At 38.6% G+C, this 27,136-nt stretch overlaps 1 protein-coding gene across 1 annotated transcript; it reads left to right on the forward strand.

The window, feature by feature from the left end:
• Nucleotides 1-26,725, forward strand: CCDC57 (coiled-coil domain containing 57). The gene is made up of 9 exons (XM_085556482.1): nucleotides 1-127; nucleotides 8,561-8,723; nucleotides 11,734-11,920; nucleotides 12,860-12,960; nucleotides 14,808-15,036; nucleotides 15,699-15,835; nucleotides 19,473-19,595; nucleotides 19,963-20,182; nucleotides 25,121-26,725. The coding sequence occupies exons 1-9, from the start codon at nucleotides 120-122 to the stop codon at nucleotides 25,135-25,137; spliced, it is 1,185 nt and encodes a 394-aa protein (XP_085412608.1). The 5' UTR covers nucleotides 1-119; the 3' UTR covers nucleotides 25,138-26,725.
• The last annotated feature ends 411 nt before the right edge of the window (nucleotides 26,726-27,136 follow it).

Consider the following 27,136-nt stretch of genomic DNA (forward strand, 5'->3'; position numbering starts at 1 on the left):
GAGGGGCGGCGCCGAGCGGGCCTGTTCCGCGGCGCCATGGAGACGGGCCCGCCGCCCGGCCCGGCCGACCCCAGCCGTGGCTCCAGAGGCGGGAGCGGCCTGCTGCCGGGACCGGGGCGATGTGGAGGTTCGTGCCGTCAGGAGGCGAGTCGCGACTGGGCTTCTCCATCGGAAGGAAGTGCGGTCGCACAGTTGTGCTGCAGATTGTCCTTCGGAGCTCCCACTGCGTCGCTTCCGCATCTCGCGCCCTTTTCTCTCTCTGGGGCCCCGCTGTCTTTCTGCACCCTTCCTGCTAATGCCCTGTTTTGTGCTGTCCCTGAGTCCAAAGCATTATCTTGTGCTGCTCTCTACTGCCTACATCTAACCGGTTTGACCTCGACGGTCTGCCTGCCATCTGCTCTTCTGCCTCAGAATATCTGACCCTCAGAGCCCTCCATGGAACCCTTCCTTGTGGGGTCTGCTTCCTGCCAGGCAGTCCTTCGGTTGGCAGTGTTGTCTTCTGCCGACACTCGACACTCGAATGTCTTTTCCTCCCTCTGTGCACTTCAAATTTAGTTAATCTTTTTAACTGTGATAGCCATCTGATTTATCTGGAACAACTGTAGCTGAAAGTATGGTACTGAAAGAGCAGATCTTTTGCATGTTATAGGCAGGGAGGCAGTACTGTTAATGAATATCCATAATAGTGACTTTTTAAAAAATCATCTACTTCTCCTTAACCAAATGAAGAAGATATTACTTACACTATCTGTGCACGGTAGCATGATTTGAACGTTGCCAACAAAAGTCAGAATATGAAAACACTATTTTAATTAACTTAGGAATAAATGTGAAATCTTGGCCAGCAGGATTGAAAGACCATCAGATCATTGTGTCCTTCAGCATGGTTTGTTCCTCAAACTTGAATTCTTTTTACTTCTTGCATCCAATGATCAGTGACTCATTTTTTCAATCCTAAAAAAACTGGAGATGTCTAGATTGTGAAGAAAAATGTTATTTAAATTATGACATCCTTTAGCACAGAGATATTGCATAGCATTTTCTGGTCTGAAAATCTGTCATTTAAAGAGATTAAAGAGCCACTATTTGAAAGGCATGCTTGTCCCATTTGTTCTCTGCATCCCTCTGCTTATACAGAAGCGATTCTCTGCAACCAGTGACACAGAATAATACTGTACAGTGAGAGAAGCTATATCTCTCCAGAGATTTTCCCAAATCTCTGGAGAGACCTGAACAGAATTTTTTTTTTAAGCATCTATACTGCTTAAAAACAATGTTGTTGTTTTTTTCCTTGTTTTTACAGAATTTATAATCAGTTAAGAGGCAAATATGGATAATAAACAATAGGAAGAGGTGGATGTGAAGCAAGTAAAGAGTTTTGCATGTAAAAGCACAGGCTCTCTCTGGTGGTTATTTTCTTTAACTAAAAGCAGACAAACACAGCAGTTAATATTGTTAATAAAAGAGAGGGCTGGACTCATCATACATATATTGAAAAAAAGAGAAATGTGTGCAGCTTGCAGGGTGGAGGGAATAAACACTTTTTTCTTGTTCTGTCTGCACATAATTCTTGTTTAATGTAATTACTGTCTTCAGAAATAAGAGTCTCTTGGGGATTATTCTCTACTTAAAATCGTAATTGTTGTAAAATGCTGTAAACTGTGCTGGATCCAACTACATTTATAATGTAGAGATGGCTGGGTAAGTTTAAGTAATTTTTTTTTTGTTATTGTGGGTGATCTGAGCAAGACTCTATTGTGGGAACTCAAAATGTCTCTCAGACATTTTTAGAGGTTCCAAGCCTTGGTCAGAAGCATTCTAGACCCTGGCAGACAGCTGAAAAACAACTGTGATTTTGAGTTTGAGCCATGGAATGAATTACCAACTTTAGAGGTGGAACAAGCAATCACAAAAGGTTAGATAGTATAGTATAAGTAGTTACGAAGTAGAGGGGAAATTTTTTTAATATTGTACAGGGAGGTTTTAACACATGTACAGGGGAGTTTTCACTTTGTACATAGAGGTCAGAAGTTCTAAGATAGAGGAAAGTGGGCTAAACCCATCCTTCTTCCTTCTTCTTCCTTGCCTCCATGTTCTTAGTGATGTTGGCACTCACAGATTGGTTTAAAATAAAAAAACACTTAGCAACGTAGGTAGTAAGTATTGGAGAATAATTATAAACATGTTATACGTAATATATCTTATAAAAGATAGCAGCAACCCTAAGCAGAGAGAGAAACAAAAAAGACAGCAAATAGAGAAGATGTCAAAGTGTGTGTGTGCCTCTACCCAGGCCACTGATCAAATAGCTGCAGTCCAAGAACATAATCTGTTAGATAACTAGCAATAAACTACCTTGAAACCAAACAGCTAAGCCTGCAGAGTTTTTCTTTAGAAGCACAAGTTAGAGGAAGAATTTCACCACCACATGTAGCCCCAAAACAAGGCTAAAGTTCTCACACTCTATCAATTACTAAATTATTGATGTTAATGTGGTGTATATGCAAATTCATTTAAAGCCAGTTTAGGAGTTTTACATGGAGCATATCCTTTGGGAATTTGAGTCTCTTAAACCCATCAATTGCCTCTTTGCCAGACTGAACTGGATACTGATCACAGTACAGCAGTCATTCTTCTGATCTGCCTTGCCCTTAAGGGTTTGGGGATGAGCAAGGAAGGTGGAAAATGTATGTCTAGAGTAGACTGAGACGGCATTTCTGATAGACTTGGTTTGTATGCATGAGTGCTGGCTCTAGGATTCAGATTACTTCAGGTGAAGTGTAAATTTAAAAGCAAAATCTAACAGAATGTGAAAGTGAATATGCATTTAGCTGTTTGTTACTCTCCAGTTTTAGTCCACAGTTTTGTCTCTAGGCATTATATGATCAGTCTTATCATATGCAATGGTCATTCAGCTACACAAAAACCCTGTAATATAGCGTTGAAAGTAAATAGAAGGTTGCAGAACAGCATGATAGCAATATAGGTTTGTTCAGCTGTGTGACAGGCTGCAGCAAAACTATTAAGTCTTTAGGGGATTAATGCAGAGCTTTAAAGGTTCAGTGTATCTTTAAAGGACTTACTGGTCTTGGTAGCAGAATCAGCTCCTCAGATTTGTTTGAAATCCTGATGTTACTGGTATTCTTCCACTGGATTGCAGAGAAACTTTTTATTGATAGCAATTAAAAATATTGGGAGAGGCGGGGAAAAGACACAGAGCTGCTTCTATTTTCAAATGTATCTAAAAGATCAGATTTCTGCTGATCATCCCTTGTTTTGCAATTTTTTTATATGTAATAACAGAAAATTTTGAGTAGAGGAGGAACTCAGTTATACTTAAGTGGAGGTCTTGCACTGCTTTTCAGCAGATCCTCTATATTCTGTATGCAACTAACCTTTTGAAGGATTGTCTTGGGTAGTAACATATACTGTTATAATTGGTTTCCACTAACTCATGAGGAGAAGATGCTATGGTGCCTGTTTCTTTAGGAAATTACAGCATCCTCTATTTATAGTTATGTGTTACTGGTCAAAAAATTTTATATGTGGATCCCTCATGCTTTTTAATGTAAATTTATTTTTGTTAACCCTAAGAATAGTCACATAGGTCATCTGCATGAGGATTATGTGAACCTGAAACGTCACATGGAGCAAAAGATTCAAGAACTGGAAGACGCTGATGACAAAAATTGGTATAAGAATGTTGAGCAAGCAATGTTGTGTTGCTGCAGTGCCATCTAACAATCATTTTTTCAATTTTTTTTAATTAGCATGTTTTGGTTTAACATTGCTATAGTTGTATAACTTTTTTTTGTCTATTTTTTTATTTCTCTAAAAATTGATTACATTTGTAATTACAGTTTAGAAAATGATGTCTTGCTTGGGTAGTAGCTATTGTTGACAGCTCCCCCTTGTAAGGAATTGCTGAGAATGTGTTTAGTAATGTGAGATTGTGTAAGATTATTTTATGTAGTAAGCGCACTGCTAAATTTGTTAACCTAGAAACTAAACAAAAGGTCAGCATCTAGAAAGCAGAGGTAGCCTTAGGCAAGATGAATAAATGTACCCTGTTTATCATACTCCTAATTAAAAGGTGCTTATTTTCCCCCTTCTGCTTCTTATATTCCTATGTTTCACCACAAAAGATTCACATTACTAATAGTGAAATTTTATCTTCAACTATGATATCCTAGGGAGGCATTATACCACCTCATTCTATATAACCAACTTTAAAGAAAAACAAAACTTTCCTTCTTTGTATAAAAATGTATTTTATATTGGAATTCCTTTTACTAATTTACATATGAATGTGTTTAGTATTTAGAACTAGGGCATTTAATTTTTGTCCTGTCAACCAAACCTATATATAAATGGAAGTGGTTTTGTTAAGCCATTGTGTCTTCTACCCAACACCTGCCAATCCAAGTCTTGCTGCCCTCAGCATAGTAGTCCTGCTAAAATAATGAATCTTCATCCAGGACTCTCTTTCTCATGGGCTTCCCAAAGACAGTTTATGAACCTACCTGAAGAAGTGTGAGAACCGGAAGAATACTTGATAACTGGCTTGGAAGTTATGGTGCATTCTGTGGTTTAACTGTAATGATAAAGCTGGTTAGCTGCTGTCCACAAGCGTAAGGCTACATCATCTAATACATATGATTTCTCTTACTGCACTGGAGAAGAAAACAGTTATCCCCACTGTTTATGCTTGCAACTAAAGAAGCACATCTTCCATGCTTGCCACTGGATCTCTTGCAGTTATTCCCCCTAATCTAACATGATTTTGTATTAATTAGACAAAATCCCTTGTGATCGCATTCTCTTGTTTGCAGTTGTATTTTATCAATTTAATTCATCTAAGTAGCTTCTTTAAAACATTTATTAAAGTACTTTATCAGTTTAGCCACTGGATGGCAGCTCACTGCAACCATTTAGTTTTCTGGAAAATCCATTACTTTTTTATGAGCAGTTTTCCATGCACTTACAAAACATAGATGTTGTGAGGCAAGAATTGCACATTTGTTCAGTGGTATCTTTACTGTTGTCATTAATTTTCATGTTTTGGAGTAACTTGCAATGTTACTTTGGGAGAATTTCACAGAAGAATGTACATTCTATAGTACTGTTCTTACTTGGGTTTGAAATGTAAAGTCTTCTAACAACAGGTGATTTTTTTTCCCAAGATTGACAAACAATATGACTGGTTTTGTTATTTTACTTTAAATTAAAATTCAATGGCTATAAGGGGAGCAGGGTGGGGAGGGAGGGAAGAAATTCTGTAGTGTCCTGTCTCGAAGCAGCCCTCTTGTCACTTCATCTTCAGAGTGCAAAACATGGTAGTATTTTTCTAGCAACTTTTCAGTAAGGCTGTAGTTTCTTAAGTCTTCAGTAGTTCTGCAAGTATACACTTTAAAGGCCTCTTGACTGCAGCCAAAACTTTCCTTTCTAATAGTACTGAATTGTTTTGCTTGACTTAAAAAGCTTAGACTAGTGAATTATGTACCTGTAAGTTGTTTTCATGTGATTTCAGAGAGACTATTTCTTATACTGTTTCTATTGTCATTCTGCAAAACCAGAGGGAAACAGTTAAATTTTTTTCACCAATAGATCCATTTGTATATGTGCGTGCACATAAGATGGATGTCCTTGCAGGTTATAGCAGATTGTACACTATAATCTGAAATGAACCGGGCTTTTGCCTTTATTAATGTTCAGCTCACCCCCGCTGCTTTGGCTTTTTCCCGGTAGCCAAAGGGTGAGAAGGCTGCAGAGTCTGTCCCTGGAGTCTCCATGGCACACTGGTAACCAGAGGTGCAGAGGTGTCCAGTCTGTACCTGAAGTCCCGATCAGCAGACCATCCTCTCTCCTTTCCTCCTGGCACACTGGTAGCAGAAGGCTGAGGGGACCAGCAGGGTCTGTTGCTGAAGTCCAGCAGCAGCTGTCCCCTCTTCTTCCCTCCTGGTAACACCAGGAAGAGTTGCTTCTTTGTTCCTGCTTCCCACAGCCCAGTCCAGTCACCTGCAGGCTGTGGTGACAGGTCAGACATAGACCAGGGATGTGGTTCCCTTTTCCCCAACCAGCACACCCATCCAGCCCCCTTCACTGTGCCCAGCCTTCCATTTAGGGGTGTTTTCATCCCCAAAACCCCCTGCCATGATTCCAGTGGTCCCTCTATTTTGCATCCCAGTGCTAGAATGGCAGTGTGGGTGGGGGGTGTAGGTGATCCCCAGGAGCAATTAGCTAATTAACATTTCAACATCAGTACTTAGCTCAAGTCAGCAGTGTCCCAGTATTGTCATGGGAACCAGGAAGGCTCTTTTGTTCATAACATAATCAATTTCCATTTATTCGGGTGCTTAGAATATACATTTAACTTCTGTTAGGATTTTTTATTTTATATTCAAAAAAGGTAAAGAAAAAAAGGAGAAATAAAAACTACCCATAACTTTTAGCACTGGGGAGATATAACACCTTCCTGCTGCTCTAGAAGTCAAAAATGAAGTTCAGTTATTTCTGTAATGCATAGTATTTAACATATTACAGGTGCTCAGATGGCTGTAAAGGAATTGGACTTTAATGTCTATAAGATGGTGGGGGGCTTTGTAAAACAAGTGGTTTTTTTCTCTCCTCTCTCCCCAGTGGTTATGAAATCTGATCTTATTTTGCAAAAGATACTGTTTGGCTGATTTGTTCCTTTGCTGTACAAGTCCTCTTAGGGGACCTACCGTAGACCAGTTTATAGGTTTCATTCAGCACAGTCTGATTCTTATTAGAATGGAGAAAGATTATATGATGCTAAACTCCTCATACAGAGTTTGGAAGGTCTGAGACAATCCAGTGTTTCCATCAGTACCATTGTTCTAGTGTTACCTATATGTTACTCCCTTTGTAGGTAGTGCTTGCTGAATTTGAAGGGGGAATTAAAAGACAGAATGTGAGTTTCACAAGCAGACAATTGAAAAGGGTTAACTTAGTTCTGTCCCATGAAGTTAAGGTAACTTATTTTAAGTTGTTACCCTTTACTCACAGAATGAATGAGTATATTTATGAGTGTAATAATCTAAAGTCATTCCTCTGTGAAACATGTGAAAAGACAACTGTTGTTTTTGCTGTTTTTTTCCACCTATGTGTTGAACTGTTTCCAGGATAGCAGGAAGCATGGATATATGTGGTATGCATTCATAGTGACTGGTTTTTTCCCTATGCAAAGGGACTGTATATAGGTATTTCAAAGACCTCTGTCGTCCTTCTAAGGCTAGTAATGAGGAATTCACCCTTCAAAAATCTCTGTTTGTGCAGTGTTCACTAATCATCATCCAGCATTACTTGGATTGTTCTCTGATGTCCATGTCCACTTGCTTCAGTGGTGGTGTAATTGATACCTTAATAATTTGACAAATTGAGTTATATAGGTAGAGGGGGGAAAAAACCCTCACTTGATACCATTGACAAAAACAGACAAGCTTTCAGGAAGAGGGCTTGTAGAAGTTTGCTCTCTTTTTCCAGCTGTGTTGGTTTTTGTGTAATAAAATGAATTATTTCTGCCTATAAACTTTTCCTTTAGGGTAGCAAAAGGTTGCCTGGCCATCAGTGGTATCCATGGATTCCTGGATCTTGAATGTTGCACGATTGGAGTTTAGCTTCTGGTTTGGTTTATTTGTCTTGGGTGTTCTTTAAAGGACACTGCTGTAACAGTGGATCTAAAACCACATTGTCCTATTGCAGTCTTGACTATAAAGATTGCATGACCAACTGCTGTTCACTCAGCAAGAACAAAAGAACCACAATTGCATGTATACTTACTAAATGTAAATGTTGCTTACTCTGTGTTGTGCAGTTTAAACTCTGATGGCACTTCAGAAGAAACCTTTGATCTCTGCATTTTTCTGACTTGAGTTCTTGATTAGAGATCTCTAATACTGTTTCTAATACTTGCACCTTCTACCTCTTTCTACACTTTATTTTCTAGGTATGTAAATGCAGCAGCCTTTTAGCCTAGAGATTTTTACCCTGACAATGCAGCAATTTTAATTCCTAGCTCTTTTGTATGTCTCATTTCTGATATCAGCAAAACAGAAATATGCTCTGGGTGGAAGTACTGAAAGCATTGATACTGAAGGGTAGTTTATGCCTCTTGAGCTGAGGTGACCTCCAAAGCTGATTTTAAATACCCATACAGATGGACCCTCAGGGACTGTTGAGCTCTATGCAATTAAAATGCTTTTGTTCAGTAAAATGCTGAGACTAAAATAGAACAAAATTAAATAGATACTTTAAAAAGTATCTATTTAGATAATATAGATTAGTTATAGATTAGATATATATCTTATAGATATATACATATATAGATATATAGAGATAATATAGATTATATTAATTAGATATGAGGTTATTATAGATAATATATATAGATAAAATAGAACAAGGAAAGAAGATGTGGACAATAAACAAAGCTAGATCAAACTAAACAAAACCAGACCCCCCCCAAAAAAAAATAATCCACAAAACATCCTTAGCATTTATTCTGCTGAAATCAACAACTTTGCTCTGTTTATCATAGGTCTAAACAACAACTGGCTCTAGCAGCTGAGCAAGAATGGATTCTGAAACAGAGTAATATGCAAACAGAACTTAACTGGCAGCAGCTCTGTGAGAATGGTGAATGTAATTGGTATCAGAAATCAGAGGATCCAGCATGCAGCCTATGTTCATCAAGAGAGGAGGTGAGAATTTCAAATTAACACTGTTTAAGAATCATCTATTGCATAAAGAGCTATGGAGTCTTCCCACCATGGTGTTTCTCAGGGAAATATGTCTTCAGCTTTCTTTCAAAAATCTTAAAACAGTAATTCTGTATTGTGTACAGCAGTTCATCACATGTGTTTTATCAGAGATCATATTAATTTTCATGAACAATCTCTAATAGTGGCATTTTTTCTCATTCCATGTAATCAAGTTGGCTTGAGAGATGTTTTTCATTTGCCATAGAAGAAAGATGTCTCTTAGAGCAGCCCAAGGGCAGAAAGAATTTCAGATCCCAGTACCACTTGACAAGGGAACAATATTAGTCCTGAAAACCTCTTGGGTATTTTTGTGTGGAAAAAAAAAAACTATTTTGTGTAATATAAAAACTTCAGCTTCTGAAAAATTAAATACATGTTTATTGTTTAGAGACTATTAGACAATAGTCTAACAATTCTCAATGCCCAGTTGTGCTAAACTCACAGGTACAGAGGAAACACTTGTTTCTGAAGTTCAGAATGCTAGCATTTACTCTAGTGTTTTATCATCATCTTTCCAAAATTATTCATAGGCATCAAAAGCTGTAGCATGTGAACACATGAGAGAGATAAATCAGCATTTTCCATTTTACGTGAAGAAGATAAGAAACATTTTAAAATCTTTGCAGACACACGTAGAATGAAGAAACAGCAAAAGTAAATAATACTGGGACCCTAGTATTCTGGTCTTTATATGCCATTTGAATTGAACAGGGTCTATACCTTTATTAGTGTTCAGCTCTTTATTAAAAAGTCAGCTCGGCAGGGAGGGTGTTGTAGCTTCTTCCAGTAGCCGAAGGGTGAGAAGGCTGCAGAGTCTGTCCCTGGAGTCTCCGTGGCACACTGGTAGCCGGAGGTGAAGAGGTGTCCAGTCTGTATCTGAAGCAGCTGGAGGTGAAGAGGTGTCCAGTCTGTATCTGCAGTCCCAGCAGACTGTCCTCTCTCCTTTCCTCCTGGCACACTGGCAGCCGCAGGGTTGGGGGGGGGGATGTGCAAAGCCTGCTGCAGAGTCCAGCAGCAGATATCCCTCTCTTTCCCTCCTGGTAACACCAGGAAGAGTATCTGCTTTCCTTGTGCCTGCTTCCCACAGCCCAGTCCAGTCTGGTCCTCTGCAGGCTGTGGTGACAGCTCAAACACAGACTAGGGATGGGGTTCCCTTTTCCCCAACCTGCACACCCGTCTAGCCCACTCCACTGTGCCCCTCTTTTTCATTTTGGGGTGTTTTTCATCCCCAAAACCCCCTCCCATGATTCCACTGGATTATTTTGCATCCCAGTCCTAGTTTGGGTGGGGTAGGTGATTCCCAGGAGCAATTAGGTAATTAACATTTCAATGTCAGTACTTAGTTCGAGCCAAGTGCCCCAGCCAGGCTGTTTTGTTCATAACACCATTGGTCCTACCAGGTATTTTTTCCTGAAGATGGTGCTGGAATTTCAAGTGACCAGGAAATGTGTTTTCCAATCAATGTTGTGTTTTCTAGATATTGTCCATTGTCCAGGTTATGTGGGTGTAGTCCATACACTCCTTCCCTTTTTTTGGCTTAGCAGAGGGCATCCAGCTTCTTTAGGTTTGGCTGGGGTCTGGTTTTTGGTTTGGTTTGGTTGGTTGTTTTTTGTTTTTTTCCCCCCTGGAATTTTCTTCCCATTTGTTGTTAGGGAGATGGTGAATGGACATCGATCCAGAGACAAAAGACGTGGCCTTGACACACCATTGTAATGGTTCTGGGGGAGTGGGAGAAGCGGGGGGGAAAGGGTGTGTGTGGGGTGCACAGTTATTCTGGCAGTTTCTTAGGCGCGAGTGGGCATCTTTGCCCTGTTGGAAGCAGAGACGGTCGTATGGTTTTTCTTCTCCTTGGACATCTTCGCAGCGGTTTTTCAATACAGCCGTGGAGCTCCGGCTGCCGCCGGCTTCTGAGTGTGTTGCTTGCAAGAGAGAAAGGGAGTCCCGGCTGCTCCATTGACTGGGACTTGGCCGGCTGCCAGCGCCGAGAGACCCGCACAGTCACAGTCCCCGTGTGTGCCCGGGGAAGTCACTCCCTCCGGCCCCGTCCCGGAACCTCCACTCGGACGGGCCGTGAAGCTGAATCAGCGCGTCCGCCGGACCTCTTCTCTGTCCAGTAGTGGGACATCGTGGTAAAACCCTGCTGCCCTTCCAAGCGTGTACCGGCTGCCCTTAGCGATGCTGAAGACCGATCACTGCTGGCATGGTGCCTGGGGGAATCAACCCTTCTTCCCTCTCTGTTCTCTGAGCCACCATCACCAGTGGGGAGGTCCCGATCTCGCTGGTGAAGCCACTCAGAGTTACTGCAGCCTACAGCGCCCCTTGTCGGTTGTCGTCGTAACTACACCAAAGGGGAAATGCTTGATGGGCGGGCAAAGGCTGTCAGTAGGTTTTCTTCTCGTCGTGGCTGTTCATTTTGTGTTGTTTTATATATGTATATCTAGTCTAGTAAAGAACTGTTATTCTTTTTTTCTATATCTTTGCCTGGAAGCCCCGTAATTTCGAATTCATAATAATTTGGAGGGAGGGGGTGATCTTTCCATTCTTCCATTCCAGGAATATTCCCATCTTCCTTGAGAAATATCTCTCTTTTAAACCAGGACAATGTTATTGTCAACAGATTATCTCCAATGACACTTTCAAGAATTTGACAAGTCAGAAAGGGGACTGCTGTTAAGCCCATAAGTTCCTTTGAGGAGAGGGTTTACTTGCACATAGAAGAGAGATAAACCACATCCCCATGTGCACCTCCTCCTATGATGTTCTCAGTACAGCACATTCTTTCCCTGACAAATCCTCAATAAACAAACACATTTATTGTCCTTCCATGGTACTTTTCTCCCACATATGTTCATGGGTTGAAAGTATTAGGATCTCTGTGTGTGGTGGTGTGGAGAGAATATGTGTTGCTTATTAATGAAGGGCTTTTTTGTCTTGTACTTTTATTTTCCAGATATTTCAGTATGATGATGAAAATTCTTTGTGTAAATATAACCCTGCTTTGGAAATAAAAAAGCTGCAGGAACAGAATGCCAGCCTTCAGGCTGCTATTGCACAAATGAGGAAAGAAATGGAGAGTCTTAATGAGCAGATGTTGTCTTCTGTTCCTCAAACAGAAGACAGACAGCTTGCAGAGCAAGGTGAAACTCTTGACAAAGAATTTTAAATTTAGTTAAGGAAGTGTAGGAGTCATGGTCAAAACATGAAGGCTACCCAATCCATGAGTGTGTAAAAATTATTTGATTGCACCATACACAAGAACAAAGTAGTCTGAGATTCTGTGTTACAAATTACTACAAAGTAATTATTAGTGAAAAGAAACACACACACACACACACACACACTATAAGTCACTACAAAACTACCACTAGAAAAGCAATCATGTATATATTTTGCAAGACTGAAGCAATTATATGTATATTTCAAGTTATGACAGAATTCCAAATAGTGAAGCCAGTATGTAGAGTCACAGAATGGCTCAGATTGGAAGGGATTTTTAAAGATCTCCTAGTCCAAACCCCTCTGCCATGGGGGTTTGCAGTCCATTTAGAATATATATACTGAAGTGCTGTACAAAAGGAGGTTCAGGGGGAACTTACCACTACCTACAAGGACCTGAAAGGGATTTGTCGTGAGGTGGAGATCAGTCTCTGTTTCCAAGTAATCAGCAATAGGACAACAGAAATTACCTCAAGTTATGCCAGAGGAGGTTTAGATTGGGTTTTTTTTTTAATTAAACAATTAAATATAAAAAATTTCTTTTTGAAAAGACTTATTAAAGCATTGGCACAGGCTGCCCAGGGAAATGGTTGAATCACCATCCCTGGAGATGTTTAAAAGGCATGTATGTGTGTGTGGACATTTGAAGACATGGTTTAGTGGAGGACTTGGCAGTGTTAGGTCACTGGTTTCACTAGATGATTTTAAAGGCCTTTTCCAACCTAAATCTATGGTTTTATATTTCTGTAACTAGACAAATTAGACATTTATATGCATGAGACAGTGTTCTGAAGCATCTCTTGCTATGAAAGCCTAAACTCTATAAATACATGTACATTCATATTATACTCCTCTTTTAGGTTCATTGAGCACAAACAAAATTTCAACTGGAACCACACTAAGCAACATCAAAATCCGTTCAACTATGCTGGATTGTATAGTAAACCAAGACAGAGAAGAGGTATGTTGAGGTTTAACCTACCTAAAAATATCTGTATGTATGTGCATGTGTGTGTAATTAAATACATAGTGTATTATTTTTGTTTGAGTAAATATTAGAAACTGAAGTAATATGTACTTATGTGATTGGTCAGATGAGAGCCAGCAAAGATATTTTTACCCAAACTCATTCTTTCTAGGAAATAAATTTTGACTAGTCATCCCGTGGCACAAGTCACTTCTGATCTTCCAAGCTGGTCTTGATGGGTTTTTTCTGCACTTGCAAAGGCTTAAGCTACTGTGTATCACTGCTTCAGGTTTTCCTTTGTAAATTTTAGTCTTTTTTTTTTTTTTTTTTTGAATGCCGAGTGCAACTTGGTATGACCAGGAGAAAGTACCAAGCTCCAGTGCTGTCTTGGAGTGCTCACCTCCCACAAAGGAAGAACTCACTGGGTGTGGGACCATATTTTACTCCATTCAAGAGTTAACAAGCATCAATCCCACTGTGTTATTTTAAAGAGTAAGAAGAACAATATCAGCATTAAAGTGACAGTGACATATCTTAGCAAAAAATAATAATGGAATTGAAAACTGGGACAAATATCTAATAATATGTAGGGAGTAAATCATTGGTTGTCTGTTGCTTTCGGGGGTTCCTCGCTGCTGTCCCCTGTCCCTCCCCGGCCCCCCGGGACCCTCCGGCTAGCTGTACCCTCTGGGGACCGGGATTTGCCGCGGTCCTGCTGCCCTGGGCTCACCAGGCAGCGTCTGGGTTAGCACGGTCCGAGCTGCGGCGCTGCCTCAGTCGCCGCTAGGATTCGAGATAAAGAGACCAAGAGAGACCAATGGTATGCTTGTCCAGATAGATTGTATTGCCTGAAGCGTTGCAGGGACCAAAGGCCCCGGGCTATTGCCCAGATACAGTTTTATACAGCAAAATTAAGAGATAAGGTCTAAACAATGGGGATACTGTCCAGCTTAGGCACATCAGAACCGCCCCAGGGGCCGGGTCCAATGGGAACTGCTCAGGGGTGGGGAGAAGGGGGTTTACAGAGGAATGCTGAAGCGGGACTTTCCCGAAACAGTGGAGCATACATAAATGTATCTTTTCCCTCAGTTTCTCATTCCCAAAGCCTTTCTAAAACAATGGGGCATACATGAATGTATCCTTTTCCTCAGTTTACCATTCCCAAGGCCTTTCTAAAACCTTCTTCCACACTACCATGCCAGCATGATAGCAATAGTTGTCTGTTCAGTGAATGATGAATATTTAAATGGCTATCAAGAAGTCTCCTCTACGGGGGCTGGAAGAAGACAGTATATAAGTCTTGAAAAATAAGGATGCGATCTTTTGGGTATATACCTTACCATTATGTATATGTGCCAGTGGACTCAGGTTGCCAAAGACAAAACAGATGATAGAATCTTTACTTTGCAGCAAATATTTTAAGTTGTATCTACCCCTTTTGTTTGTACGTACAAATGATTAAACAATGTACTCAATGGTTAAACAAAGGTTTTGTAGCAGATTGCTATTCGGTATAAAGAACTTTTTCCCACATTTTATCTTAAAAAAACTAAGTGTGCTTTAGTTTACAGTTATACAGTGTTTATCCTATGTGTATTATTTTGCACTTACAGTTGACAATATCTGTGGGAATGTCTCAGGCTGTTAGAGTGTTTTGCTCCACAGTTTAATTTGCCCTATACTGCTAACAAAATCTTGAAAATGGGACCTAAAAAATGGACTGTAGCTTTCAATTTTACACTTTTTCTTCAACTGACCTCTCATGAGTATTTGTACAAATCTCTGAACCTGCAGACCTCACTTTCAAAATATTCATTATAAGCACTATCTGTTTTATTTAGGGGCCAGAACCCAAAGTTCTTGAAGAAAACATGGTAAATTTTGGACAACAGCTACCTGATGTAGGCACTGGTATTTGTTGTCAATATAATGTCAAACACACTCTACAAGGAATGCAAAATAAACTCAAGGAAGCAGCAAGAAAAATTTCAATTCTGAGCCAAGAGAAGCGTCAGCTGATTGAAATGGGAAACAGGCTCAGGGCAGAACTTGGAATGGTGTTAAAGGAAGGTAAATTTATTCTAAAGAAAAGTACTAGCTTATATATTTAGAATAAAATGGACAAGGAATTAGTTCATCCTTTGAGCTGGAGAAAGCCTAGCTTTTTCATTATTAAAAAACTATGCTGGACCTGTCTGATCCTTGATCTGCATAGCTCATGTGAGACTGTGGCACTAATCCTTGCAAGTAAGATTATCCTGTGATAGGAGATGCTAAGACAGCACAAGAGTCTATGTAATGACTTCTGTTAATAAACATCTTAGAGGAAGAACTCCCTGGTGCCTAGAAGCCAGTGTGGGAACTGGAACTTTAAGACTTTGTTTATGAGTAGAAAAGGGGTAATGTATCTCTTGGAATAAAAACTAACGCTTTAGGAAAGTGGAAGAGAAAGCAGAATAAGCTTACTGTAGGGTAAACTTGAATTAAGAGTATATATAATGTAAAAAGATTTCACTGTGGATATCTAAGTTCCATGCATAGTTTTTCTGGCAATGAAATAAAGGGAAAAAAGCACGAGGCCCATTTCTGCATAGAATTGAAAGTATTTGTGATGAGAAGGCCTGTGTTCTATGGTTCATTTATTATCTGCTGTAAACACTTGCTGGAAATGCAATAAGGTTGACAAGATATTAACAAAGAATGCCTTCCTCAGTATATTCTCTCCTTTATAGGAGTCTGGCTTCCTGTTAGCTCTAAACACTGCACAGTTTGTATTGCCTCTGGTAGTCTTCTTCCAAGAGAACTTGTCAAAAGAACACAGTGTCAGCTATCAGTTCTAAAGCATCTACAGCACAGACTCACAACACAGGTAATTATATACTGTTTGAAATTTAGCAATAATAAGCCATTAAGCCAGTTCTAATTCCATGAATATAACCTAAATTTCTGCATTTAAATTACTCTGAGTTTAGCTCAAATCTATCTTTGCAAGATTCCATAGAATCATTGCATATTTGGAGCTGGAAGGAGCCCATGAGGATCTTTGCATTCTGATGTCACATAGGACAACCTAGAAGTTAAGCCATTTAAGTTGGGGGCATTGTCCCAAATGTTTTTTGAACACAGAAAGGCTTGGGGCCATGATCATGCCCTGGGAGATTGTTGTACTACTTGACCACCCTCTCAGGGAAGAATTGTCTGAATTTTCCCTGATGCAGATTTAAGCCATTCCTCCACATCACAGGACACCAGTACTTCCTACTTCTCTTCCCCATTATGGAAGGAAATTATAGAGGGCAATGAGGTCACCTGCCAGCCTTCTCTTTTTTAAGCTGAACAAGCCAAGTATCCACTCCTCATAAATCTAGCCATCTAATCTTTTCACTATATTTGGACTTTTTTTTTTTCACCTCCTTTGGACCTTTTTATAATATTTCTGTATTTTTATCATATCGCGAAGCCAAAAATGCACATAGTACTTGAGGTAAAGCCATATCAATGCTGAGCATAGTGGGACATTCCCTTCTCTTGGCCAGTTAGCCGTGCTGTGCTTAACACACTGAGGACACAGCTGGTACTCCTGGCCACCAGGGTACACTGTTGACTCATGCTGAGTTTGCCAACAATCAAAAACCCCAGATCCCTTTCTTCAGGGCTGACCTTCAGCCTTTAGTCCCTCAAATGTATACAGACATCTATGCCTATAGTCCCAGGTACAGAATCCAGCCTTTTTGCTCTCATAAAATTTCATGCAGTTGGTGATTACCAAGAATTCCAGTCTATCAAGGTCTCTTTGTAAGGTCTGTCTACCCAGAAGGGAATCAATGAGTCCTTCTCATTTAGTATCATCAGCCAATTTAATGCACACTCAGCTCATATTTCCAGGTCATTTATCTGGAGACAGGAGAGAACTGACCCTAAAATTGAGCCATGGCAAACACCATTAGTGACTGGCCACAAGCCAGATGGTTCCCCATAAATGTAAAGGTTTTGGGACTTCAAAAGTAATGTTTTTAAACATGATCTCCCACCAAGGTATTTCAGAAACACATGTATGCAGTGTAAATGCAATCGTAAATTACAAATTTCATAAGGCTTAGTTTTAACTAAGCAAGAAAGGCTGTTTGAAGGATTTGCACTGTTCTAACATAACATTGCATATGTTCTAACATAAATTTTTAAATGATTAATTAATTCCAAATACTCACAGTGGTGGAATTTTAAAGCACCCATGTCCAAATGATCGAAATAGCACCTTTTCCATATATCAAAGTAGCATATGTAGTTAACCTTCTCATATATTTTCTAATTAAAATGCAACCCTTAATAATTAAATTTCAGCTTTTATCAGAGAGACTAATAAATAAATCCTGGCTTCCCTAGTAGTTAGTGGCAGACCTCCCAGTTAACTTCAATAACCAGGATTTCGCTATGTACTTTACTTAATTGATCAGCAGATTTGCTCCTGTGAGGATTGAGTCAGAGCAGTTGACTGTTTTGGTATGTTTGAAGGCAGTAAACAGTGTTCTTTTAGAAAGGGTGAGGTTGTTGCTCTGAGGTATAAAACTCCAGTAGAATTATTAACCAAGTTTAGCTGGGGAAACATATCCTCTGGGAACCACTCTGGGCAAGTTGTTCCAGAGTTTGGTCACCCTCACAATAAAGAAGGCTGTAATTTGATTGGGGTTTTCTTTCCCCTTATACTTACGCGAGGTGTCCTGTACTTAATTTTTTGCTCATTGTCAATTGGTCTTCCTCTATATACCACTGAGAAGACTCCAATCATCTTTATCTCCTTCTAACATCCTCATTAGATGCTTATACATGTTGAAAAGATCACTCTTTATCTCTTCTGGAGGCTGGCATGGCCAGCTGCCCAACCTCTTCTACGTCAGATGTTCCAATTCATTGATCATCTTCTTGACTGTTTGCTATTTTGTGGAACGCCTCAGCATGCTTGTGGATACATATTTTTTTTCTGTGTGCTTGTGATCATCTCATCAACCTATAGTTACAAGCCTGGCATCCTTTGTTCACTTGAACTTTCAGTTCTCTGTTTCAGAAATAGTGATCTGTTTATTAAATGTTAACACTGGAAATAATTTTTACAAAGGAAATTAGGGTCCAGCAAACTAGATGAGAAGACCTCTTGTAACCTGTTTGTTTCATCTGTGCACTGCTGGGATTGAGGTCTGAAAAAGATTCGCTAAATGCTTATACCAAACATACATAAAAGTGACTTCCAGATTTGGGCAAAATTACCAAAATTCAAAACCACTATTTTTTTCCTTTTCCACCTCTTTTAATTATTCTTTCTTTCATAGCTTACCTTAGAACTTAGCTGACTCTCAAATTAAGATGAATAAATACTCATAGCCATCCATCCCAGTCTTCTCTTGCCTTATTTTTAATGAGAAAGATCCTGTTTCTAGTTTTCTACATACCTTGTGTCTCCCGTGTTCTGTTAAAAATTATTAAAGATGATTCTTGCTTTTGTAAGAATAAATAGATTTTTAAAATACAGTATGACTACAGCGCTTGGAGAGGTAGAGTTTGACTGTGAGTTTCCAGATGGTGAGCTAAATTCTGGGAGTAGTAGTTCAACCTCTTCAGCTGATGGGTTGCTTGGAGGTCATGGCTGAAGTGGCCGTCATTGAGAATCTTTCCACCTCTGGAACCTTTGAGTTCATCATTTGTCTAGACTGGAAAGGATAACCCTTCTTATATCCAAACTATTCCATACTCTCATTCCAGACTGCTCTTTACTCAGAATATATCTGCTGAGGCTCCAGCTCCTACACAAAAGCTGAGCTCCAGGTTGACTTGCCAAAGACTACTATTATTCTAGTTTAGGTGTTTTTCTTCTAGGTGATCTTCTTACTGGTCAGGCTACATTTGCTCCCTCATTCCAATATCTTCATCCATATAAAAAACCAAGATAATTTATTACTGTCACAGATACAGGAATTTTACTGTCAATTACTTTATGTAATGGGATTATTTAGTCTTAAATATATAGCAAAAGACTTCAATGTTTATTTACCTCTCCTTAGATAGGGCTGAAACACTTTGTTTTTCATCATATCTCACTTTAGTTGCTACAAGTTGAAAGTTGGTGAAACTTTGGGAGGTAAATTAGTTTATTTTGGCTGCTGATGATTTACTTTTCCATAGCTGCTTTATTTTAGTTGGGGTTTTAGGTATTGTTTTGGAGTTTTTCTTTTGTAATTTAATCACGGGAAAATACAAAAGTGAAGAAGGACCCTAACGATATAAGCTTGAGCAACAAGCAAGGTGATAGTAACAGCACCAGGAAATGTAGATATTGAACAGATTTGATACTAGGTTTATTGTAAAGGTAGTTTGGACCTGTTGATCTGAAGAGAACATAATTTTATTTAATATTGTTTATAACTGATTATTGTAAATCTAGCAGTGTAACAGCAAACTGAGCTGTAAGGATGTTAGTTTTAGGGACCATATGTTAATGTAATATTTCACATTAGGAGCTGCAGTGCACAAGGCAACAGCATCCTTCAAGGCTGTCTTCTCTTACTGCCTGCCCTAGCTTGAAGGAAGAAGAAGCTCCAAGCAGCTGTGGAGAAGAAACAGAATTACCATCCAGTGAGGTACGTACAGTTTTATGATCAGTGTAATTCACCTTCATTTGGCTTTTTCAATTTAAATTGCTCAACAGTCATCTCCTTTAAGACTTAAAAAACCTATGTCTTTTTTAAATTATGCATTATTCCTGTACAAAATTGTATTTGTTAATGCTAAATAAACTAGGGTTTCTCAGTCACTGCCATCATGCTGTAATTAATCTTCTTGTACAAATTTTCAAAATTAAAAAAAATAATTTTCTTTTGTCTTGCCTCTTGTTGAAGCCCTCTTTCTTTCCAAGTCCAAGATGCCACTATGAAATGTAACCAATTTTCTGATATCTTTGATGTGAAAAGTATGTATGTCTGTAAGATTGTGTTTGAATTTGAACAGGTTTGGATAGATTACTCTATTGAAAATCATGGGCCAGATACATTCTCAGCAACAAAGGCAAATACATCCACAAAGATTGTTCAAACTCAGCTGCTCAGTCAGAGTTCTAATCACATCCAGCAGGTTCAGCCTTCTTCATCTAGAACGCATAATTTCTGTCAAATTTTAGATACGGGATCAAGCCTTTTTCTACTCAGTCCTCAAAAGAACACCAGCCAGGGTAAGCCTGTTTTGTAAAGCAGTCACAATATTTGACTCTTCTGGAAGTGTGGAATTAGGGTGGGTTCTGTCATCATTCACTAATTCTTTTACATACTGCTCCTGTTGTTACAGTCCTATGATCAGAATCTGAATTAGTTACTTGAAGTGAATTTCATAGTTTCCAGTAGAAGTAAGAATTAAGAGGAATGTCTATATAGCTGTCTGGTTTAAATGCCATCATTGCAAATAGTTCTTCACTTTTATTAAGTACTCCTGTAAAATGCAAATTCTGCTTTGTTGTAGTCTAAAACTTAGCTGGGGCAGATATAGAAGTGTCTGAGAACTGCACACTTCATGTGTTGACAAGTGACTCTTAGATCAAATTGTAATTTGCAAGTCCTTACTTAATTGGTTTTTTTTTTGGCTGGTACTGCTTAGAGTGCCAAGATCTGAAAGCCAAAGGTGACATCACAGGCATAATGGTGGTATATGCTATGGGGATTCCCTAGAATTTTATAGTCCACAGCAACAAGTTGGAATGGGAAAAAATAGAAGCAGGCAAAAACTTTTATATGTGAGACAGTGTCCAGTCTTTACATGTGAGACAGTTGTCAGGGTTAAGATGACAGAAGAAGGTAAAACCTAGGTCATAGACTGAACATGAATTAGTGTTACACTTCCACAAAAATCACCACGTTCTTGGAAATTTTAGCAAGAACACCATTTGTAAGATATATGCAGTAAAGTGTAGCCTCTTTACAGGGCAAATTTTTAAGGGACTTTTTTATGGCATCTATTATGTTGAGCAGTGTATTGCAGCTTAATGTTACATATTTCAAACTGTTGGTCTGTTCATAAAATAATCCTTCATTGGCTAAATTTTGGGAAACTAACACCTGCTGTAGATAGGACAAAAAAATAATGGACTTACATTATAATATTGGAAAAATTTTAGGGATAGATAGCAGTGGACAGTATTCCCTAGAGGGATTGCAGACTTTTCTTTATAAAAGATAATTAAAAATAGGCAAACATTTCTCCAGAATGTTCCAGTAAAAGTGGGTTTTGTTTGTTTGTTTGTTTGTTTTTAATAAGAGGTGTAGCTTTCAGTAAGTTATTTCTCAAAGTGCTGTAGGGATTATGTGAATTGATTGGGCTTTTTGCCTTGATATTATTTTCATCATCATCATTATTCCTGAGATCTGACGGTATCTGTATAGCAATATGGCAGCCATTTTAGACTTTTCAAATGAGATGTATTACCATTACATAGATATTCATATGCAAATAATCACATATAGATTGCAGGAACAAGAATGCAATCACTGGATTAAGGGAAGTGATTTGTTCCCCTAAATTTGATACTTGAAAGGCCACTGTGTCCACCTTTGGACCCTCTTCTACAAAAGTGTGACAAACTGGAGGCCAGTGGAGAGCCACTAAATGGCTGAGGCATGGAAACACATTACACAAGAAGAGGTTTAGAGACTGGGTTGTTCAGTGTGGAAAAGAGTAGGTGAGTGGTCTGATTGATGCTTTTTAACTACCCAGTGAGGGGATTTTGGAGAAGATAGAACCAGACTCTTAGAGATGCACAGTTAAAAGTGGCAATGGATACAAGTTGTGTCAAGATATATTCTGAGCAGGCAGTGATAAGCACTGTGACATTTCACCCACAGATCCTATCCAGCCTATATTACATCTATTTTTAAACCAGTGTATGGAGGCAATGAACCATCTTTAGTAGCTCACAAGAAAAAATAATACTTAAAAGGGCTTTCAAAATGAAGAGTAGATTATAAGTGTATTTATTCACAACAACAGTGCATTGCAGGGACAAAGTAATGTGCATTGACAGACCTGTAGGACTGGAATGGACAGTGGAGTAGTGGAACAGTGCTGACATTCATGATTCACGTGCTTTGAGGCTAGGACTGAAATAGGAAGAGTATTTCAGGCCAGGCCTATATTGACACGATAAGCAAAAGGATGTCTTTGAAACATTACTGATAGCACCATGCAGTTTTGTGCTGTTGTATGTCTGATGCAACAGCTCTGGCAGCCTTACAAGGACATCAGTTTCTTAATATCTTGAAATTTCCAGCCACTGTTGCAAAACTTAATGTAGATTTTTGGGGATCTAGAAATAGCAAAAGGGACAGAGGATACTGCCAACGTGGAACAAGTGAAATGTGAATCAATAAGGGATAATATTTTCCTAAGTCCAAGTTTAATTTGATCTCTGCATCCAGATTTATATGAGGCATAGAAGAGTGGAACTTCTTACTCAAACATGCAGGCCCTGAAATATTGCATTACAAGAATACAATTTTTAAATACTCTATTTTGCTGCTTAGCTTTTTCCTCCAGGAAAAGGTGTCCTTAATTCCACTGGACTGAATTCTGTATTTCAGAAAAAAAAAATTATGAAAGTAAAATCTTTCCCTTTTTTGGAACAACATCACCTTAGAAGCATTAGATACAAAATTTTCAAATTCTGCTTCTGATTTTTAGCAGAGGATTGTATTATTTTTCAGGCCTGAGCTATGGAATTGAATTCAATATTTCCTGTTTAAAACCATTCACTTGAATTTAATATTGTCATCAAATACATTGTTACAATGGATAGAACTGTCATTGAGACGGAGTGACTTGGAACTGGGCTTTCAGGTACAAGTGATGCACACAGAGACTTGGAAGGTCGGTGACATAAAATTATTTGAAGCAGAGCACACAAGTTAGTTTGCTTATTCAAACCTTTTTTTTCCCAAGTTCAACTCTGTCCAAATTGGTAACACCAGTAGATGTGTTTTGTGGGAATTTCTAGTGAAATAGAATTGTAGCTTGAAAATTATTTTTCTGAACCTATTGAACAGTTTCAAAATGGTTGGCATGTCAAGTAAGCCTTGCAATTTGCTGTATTTCCAACATATTCCAATGCAGTGACTTAATGTGTTTTGAAGAGTTAATGACTACCTCTTAATTACTGAAGTGGACTGTTATATAGTTTATTCATTTCACCATCAAATTCAGACCTTGTGTAAGCTTCCAATCAAGTTAGAAGGCTATGAGATATTTTCTCTCTCCTTACTCTACCTGCTAATTTTCAGTTTACTGTAGAAATTAGATGGATTTCATAGCTTGGATGTTAATTCTGAGGATACTTACTAGTTTTTCAGAGGGAAAAAAAGCAAACAACACCTATGGAAGTTCAGCTGTAATACTGCATTTAGCGTGAAGCCTGTACTGTGAAGAGTTCTGTGTGGTACTGTGTGAAAAGCTCCTTATCAGCTCCAATCAGCTATCCTTGGGTTAGCAGAGGCTGGGGTCAATGCAGGGGAAATAGGGTGTAAGGCAAGCTGTCCCCCCCCACTAGTTATTTGATTTATACATATTTAGTGTAGATGAAACTGTGTTTTCAAGTCCCACAATACATTTTTGAGAAACCCCACCAACACCAAGTATTCAGAACCATGTCCTCAGTTTAATAACTTGGGCTTATATTGTAGCCTAACAAAGAACAGGAGTGGGCTGCTTTGAGGTAAATCTTTTATTTACTGCTTGAATGTAGATAGAGGAGGTTCTTGTACTGTAATTCTCACTGTAACTTGCAAAGTTCTGTTGTCTGAAATTCCACACTTCATGGATCAAAAGTTATCTTAAGTGTTTCCACACTAGACAGAATTTCAACAGCTTTGACATCACTGACAGGTCTAAGAGCAATCCATGTTGGTAAAAAGCTGGCCAGAGAAAGAATCTGGTAAAATATTAACAAACAGAAACAGTGCTCTGGCTCTGGCTTCATTCCAGGTCCAATCAGAGAAAAACTCATGATCTCTTTTCTGTGTTACGTAAAACTTCATCTTTGAAGTGTTTCACAAATATTAGCTAATGCCCTAGTATGTTTTCTTCATTTCTATGTTCTTCTCCTGAATAGGAACTTGTTTGAGTTGGTGTTCCTTCAGAAGCCCTGTTAGACATAAGCAAATATCCAGTGACAAATTTCTTAAATGAAACTTCCATCTGAGGAAATTTCAGTTTGCCTCTACAACATGTCTGCATATATCTCTTTTATCCTGAGGGAAAAAAAAATATATGAATGTTCATTTCTGACAGAAGTTAGCACACATCAAATGGAAGATATGTTAAGCATTTCAATACACTAAATATTTAGTTCAATTTTCAAAAGCAGTTTAAGTGCTCAGCTATGATCGTGCTAGCTCTGGTTGCCATGGTCACTTCTGAAAGTAAGCTGCAGGCTTGTAAATTAGGTGTGTTTTTTCACTGGTGTGCAAACCAAGCTACTATATTTAAATAGTATTTCTAATTCTCTGGTATTGATTCTTTATCTTTTCCTAATTTTTGGAACTAACCTTACAAGTTTGTGGTGGTTGGTTTTAAATTTCTGTGTTTGTACACATTTTTGACAGTCCAAAACTTTAAAATAGCCATGTAGAATGCTTGTGTTCTGTGCTGTTGTTCCAAATACCTAACTAAGTAGCCTTTACGAGTTACAACTATAGTTTCTCTACTAATGACAGGAGACAAACATACAGAAGTCTTCACAGGAAGGGATGCATGTCATGCATTGCTGCTTGGTTACTTTGCCTTTGGAATTACACGATTAGGGCCTCCCACATTAATTTCTGAAAGTCATCCCTTTGAGTGAATACAAAAGGCCCTTGAAAATTGAGTATTTTAAAAAACAGACTCTCTGTAAGCAGTGTTAACTGTGTGCTATGGAGCACTGGATCTGCTCATTCCTGTTATTTAGACCACGAACAAGAAGTAATATTGTTCAGCTGCTGTCCTCGTTCAAGACAGTAATCTTTGAAGCAATACTTTTCAGACACTGCTGCCTCCACTTTTCTAAATGACTGATGTTGTGAAATTCTGCTTTCTTATCTGCCAGATGTGGTAGAGATATTCTAATGATTAAAGTCCATTTCCCATGCAGGAAAATACACCCAATGATCTTCATGGGCTCAAGCATCCTCTTCCATACCTTCTACATCTGGAGAAAGCCACTAGGTGGCAAGCTGGACAACAGGATTTCATATCCACAGCTCAAGAGTCCACTGAGCTTTTGTCACCAAGCTGATTCAGTGCAGAGATCACACACACGAGTGAACAGCTGGTTCAAGCTAAGCCATTGTATAAAAATTATTTTGAAAAGTGTCATGTTTTGACATTAGCCACAGTGTCATGCTTTGCATTGAGCTATAAACCTTCAATCAATCAATTCATTCTGTTTCAGGAACATGTAGTATTTCCTTTGATGTAGAATTTTGTTTAGACTTTCAACCATGTTAAATTGACTTTGAAAATTTACCTTCTCCTACTAGTAACTGATCTTTGTCAATCTGTGCACCTTTAATTCTTGCTGTGATTGAGTAGTATCTGGGACTGCAGACTATGATGCTTATAAAATTAAACTAGTACAGAATACTGTAGTGTGTCATCACAGGTTTATTATTACTACTTCTGCTGTTTGCTTTATCTCTCCATAGAAAATCTGACGTTACAGCCTCAATGCCTTGAAAAATAAGGGTTAAGTGGCTGGAGCCAAACACCTGTAAATATTACCTATAGTTTACAGTGAATAATGTGATTGAACTGTTCCACTGTCAAACCATGACATTTACCTAAAGAAACCTGTGATAAGACTGAAGTTCAGTTAGTTGGAGAAAATAGTTTTTGGAGAATTATGTGAGAATTGCAAGATGGACTCTGACTGGTATTAGGACCAGACCCACTACTTCCTAAACAAAGATGTTTCTTTTTGAGTTAGTCCTTTCTGGAAAGAGAGCAATTTTAGACAACAAAACCAAATGTTTACATACTAAATGTTTTCCTAAGTTAAAGAAGATTGAAAAAAGACCCAAAAAATAATGGCCTTAATGCAGCTTTGTCAAGACAACAGAGTCACCTCTTGAGTCTTTTATATCATGCATATCCAAACACATTTTCTCAAAATGGAGAGAAGGGTAAACTTGTAAAATATGATGCTTTAACACAGCTGAACAGATAGGTAGTGCTTGACTTGAACTGTTAACACTGACCTTCCAGATGTCTTCCTCTCTTAAGCAGTCTGATGCTAATGGAGAATGAACATATACAGATGAAGTGAGGATTGAGCAGAATCCTCAAAAATCCTGTGTAATACCATCAGCATGGCAAGCCTTAACTGTTCTGGGCTTCTATGTACAGAAATGGTCCTGATAATATAAGATTTTGACAATGTGGCATTATGGCAGCAGTATATGTAGAGAAAAAGAGTAAACCAGCTCTCTTCAACTGTCCAATCTCATAACTGAATACAAACATAACTACAAAGTATTTTTCTGTCTGTTTTTTTGAGCAGGGGAGTTTGAAGTTGTACATTCGATTAAGCAATCTGAAGAACCTCAGCAAAATGTCAAAGCCAAGGATAAAAGTGAAGCATCAGCTGAAGATTTGACAGTCAGAGGAGCAAGGCTGGAAGTTCAGCAGAAATTAAAATCCAGGAGTTTATCTTGTGCTCATCTATTAAAACCAAAAATCTCTTATAGCATGGCAAAAATACGCAATTATAATATTAAAGACTAATTTCTATGTTGTCACATAGGTTCTTTACACACTTGCTATTAACTTACTTTGACATCTGTGTATCGGGTCTAATTGTCAGACTCAGTTTTGTATGTCAGGTTGAGATATTTGCAGCCAGAAGAGAGAACAGATACCCTGTTTCATACAGTGAAGCCTAAATTAAAGGGTTAATCTGTGTACATTATGAGGTTACAGTCTTCGCTGTTAATACAGATTTATTTTAATTATATATGTTAAGATTTTCTTGCATCATGGATTTAGAAATGCTCAATAACATATAGGTAAAGCCTTGTGCCTTCAGGCAGGACTTGCAGGACTTCAGCAGATGTTTTGTTGAGAAACTGTAGATGTAATTTAAGCTTAGAAGTGGGATGCCTCAACCTAC

Source organism: Lonchura striata, chromosome 18 (assembly GCF_050655825.1).
Source record: "Lonchura striata isolate lonStrDom1 chromosome 18, ASM5065582v1, whole genome shotgun sequence".
Taxonomy (NCBI): Eukaryota; Metazoa; Chordata; class Aves; order Passeriformes; family Estrildidae; genus Lonchura; species Lonchura striata.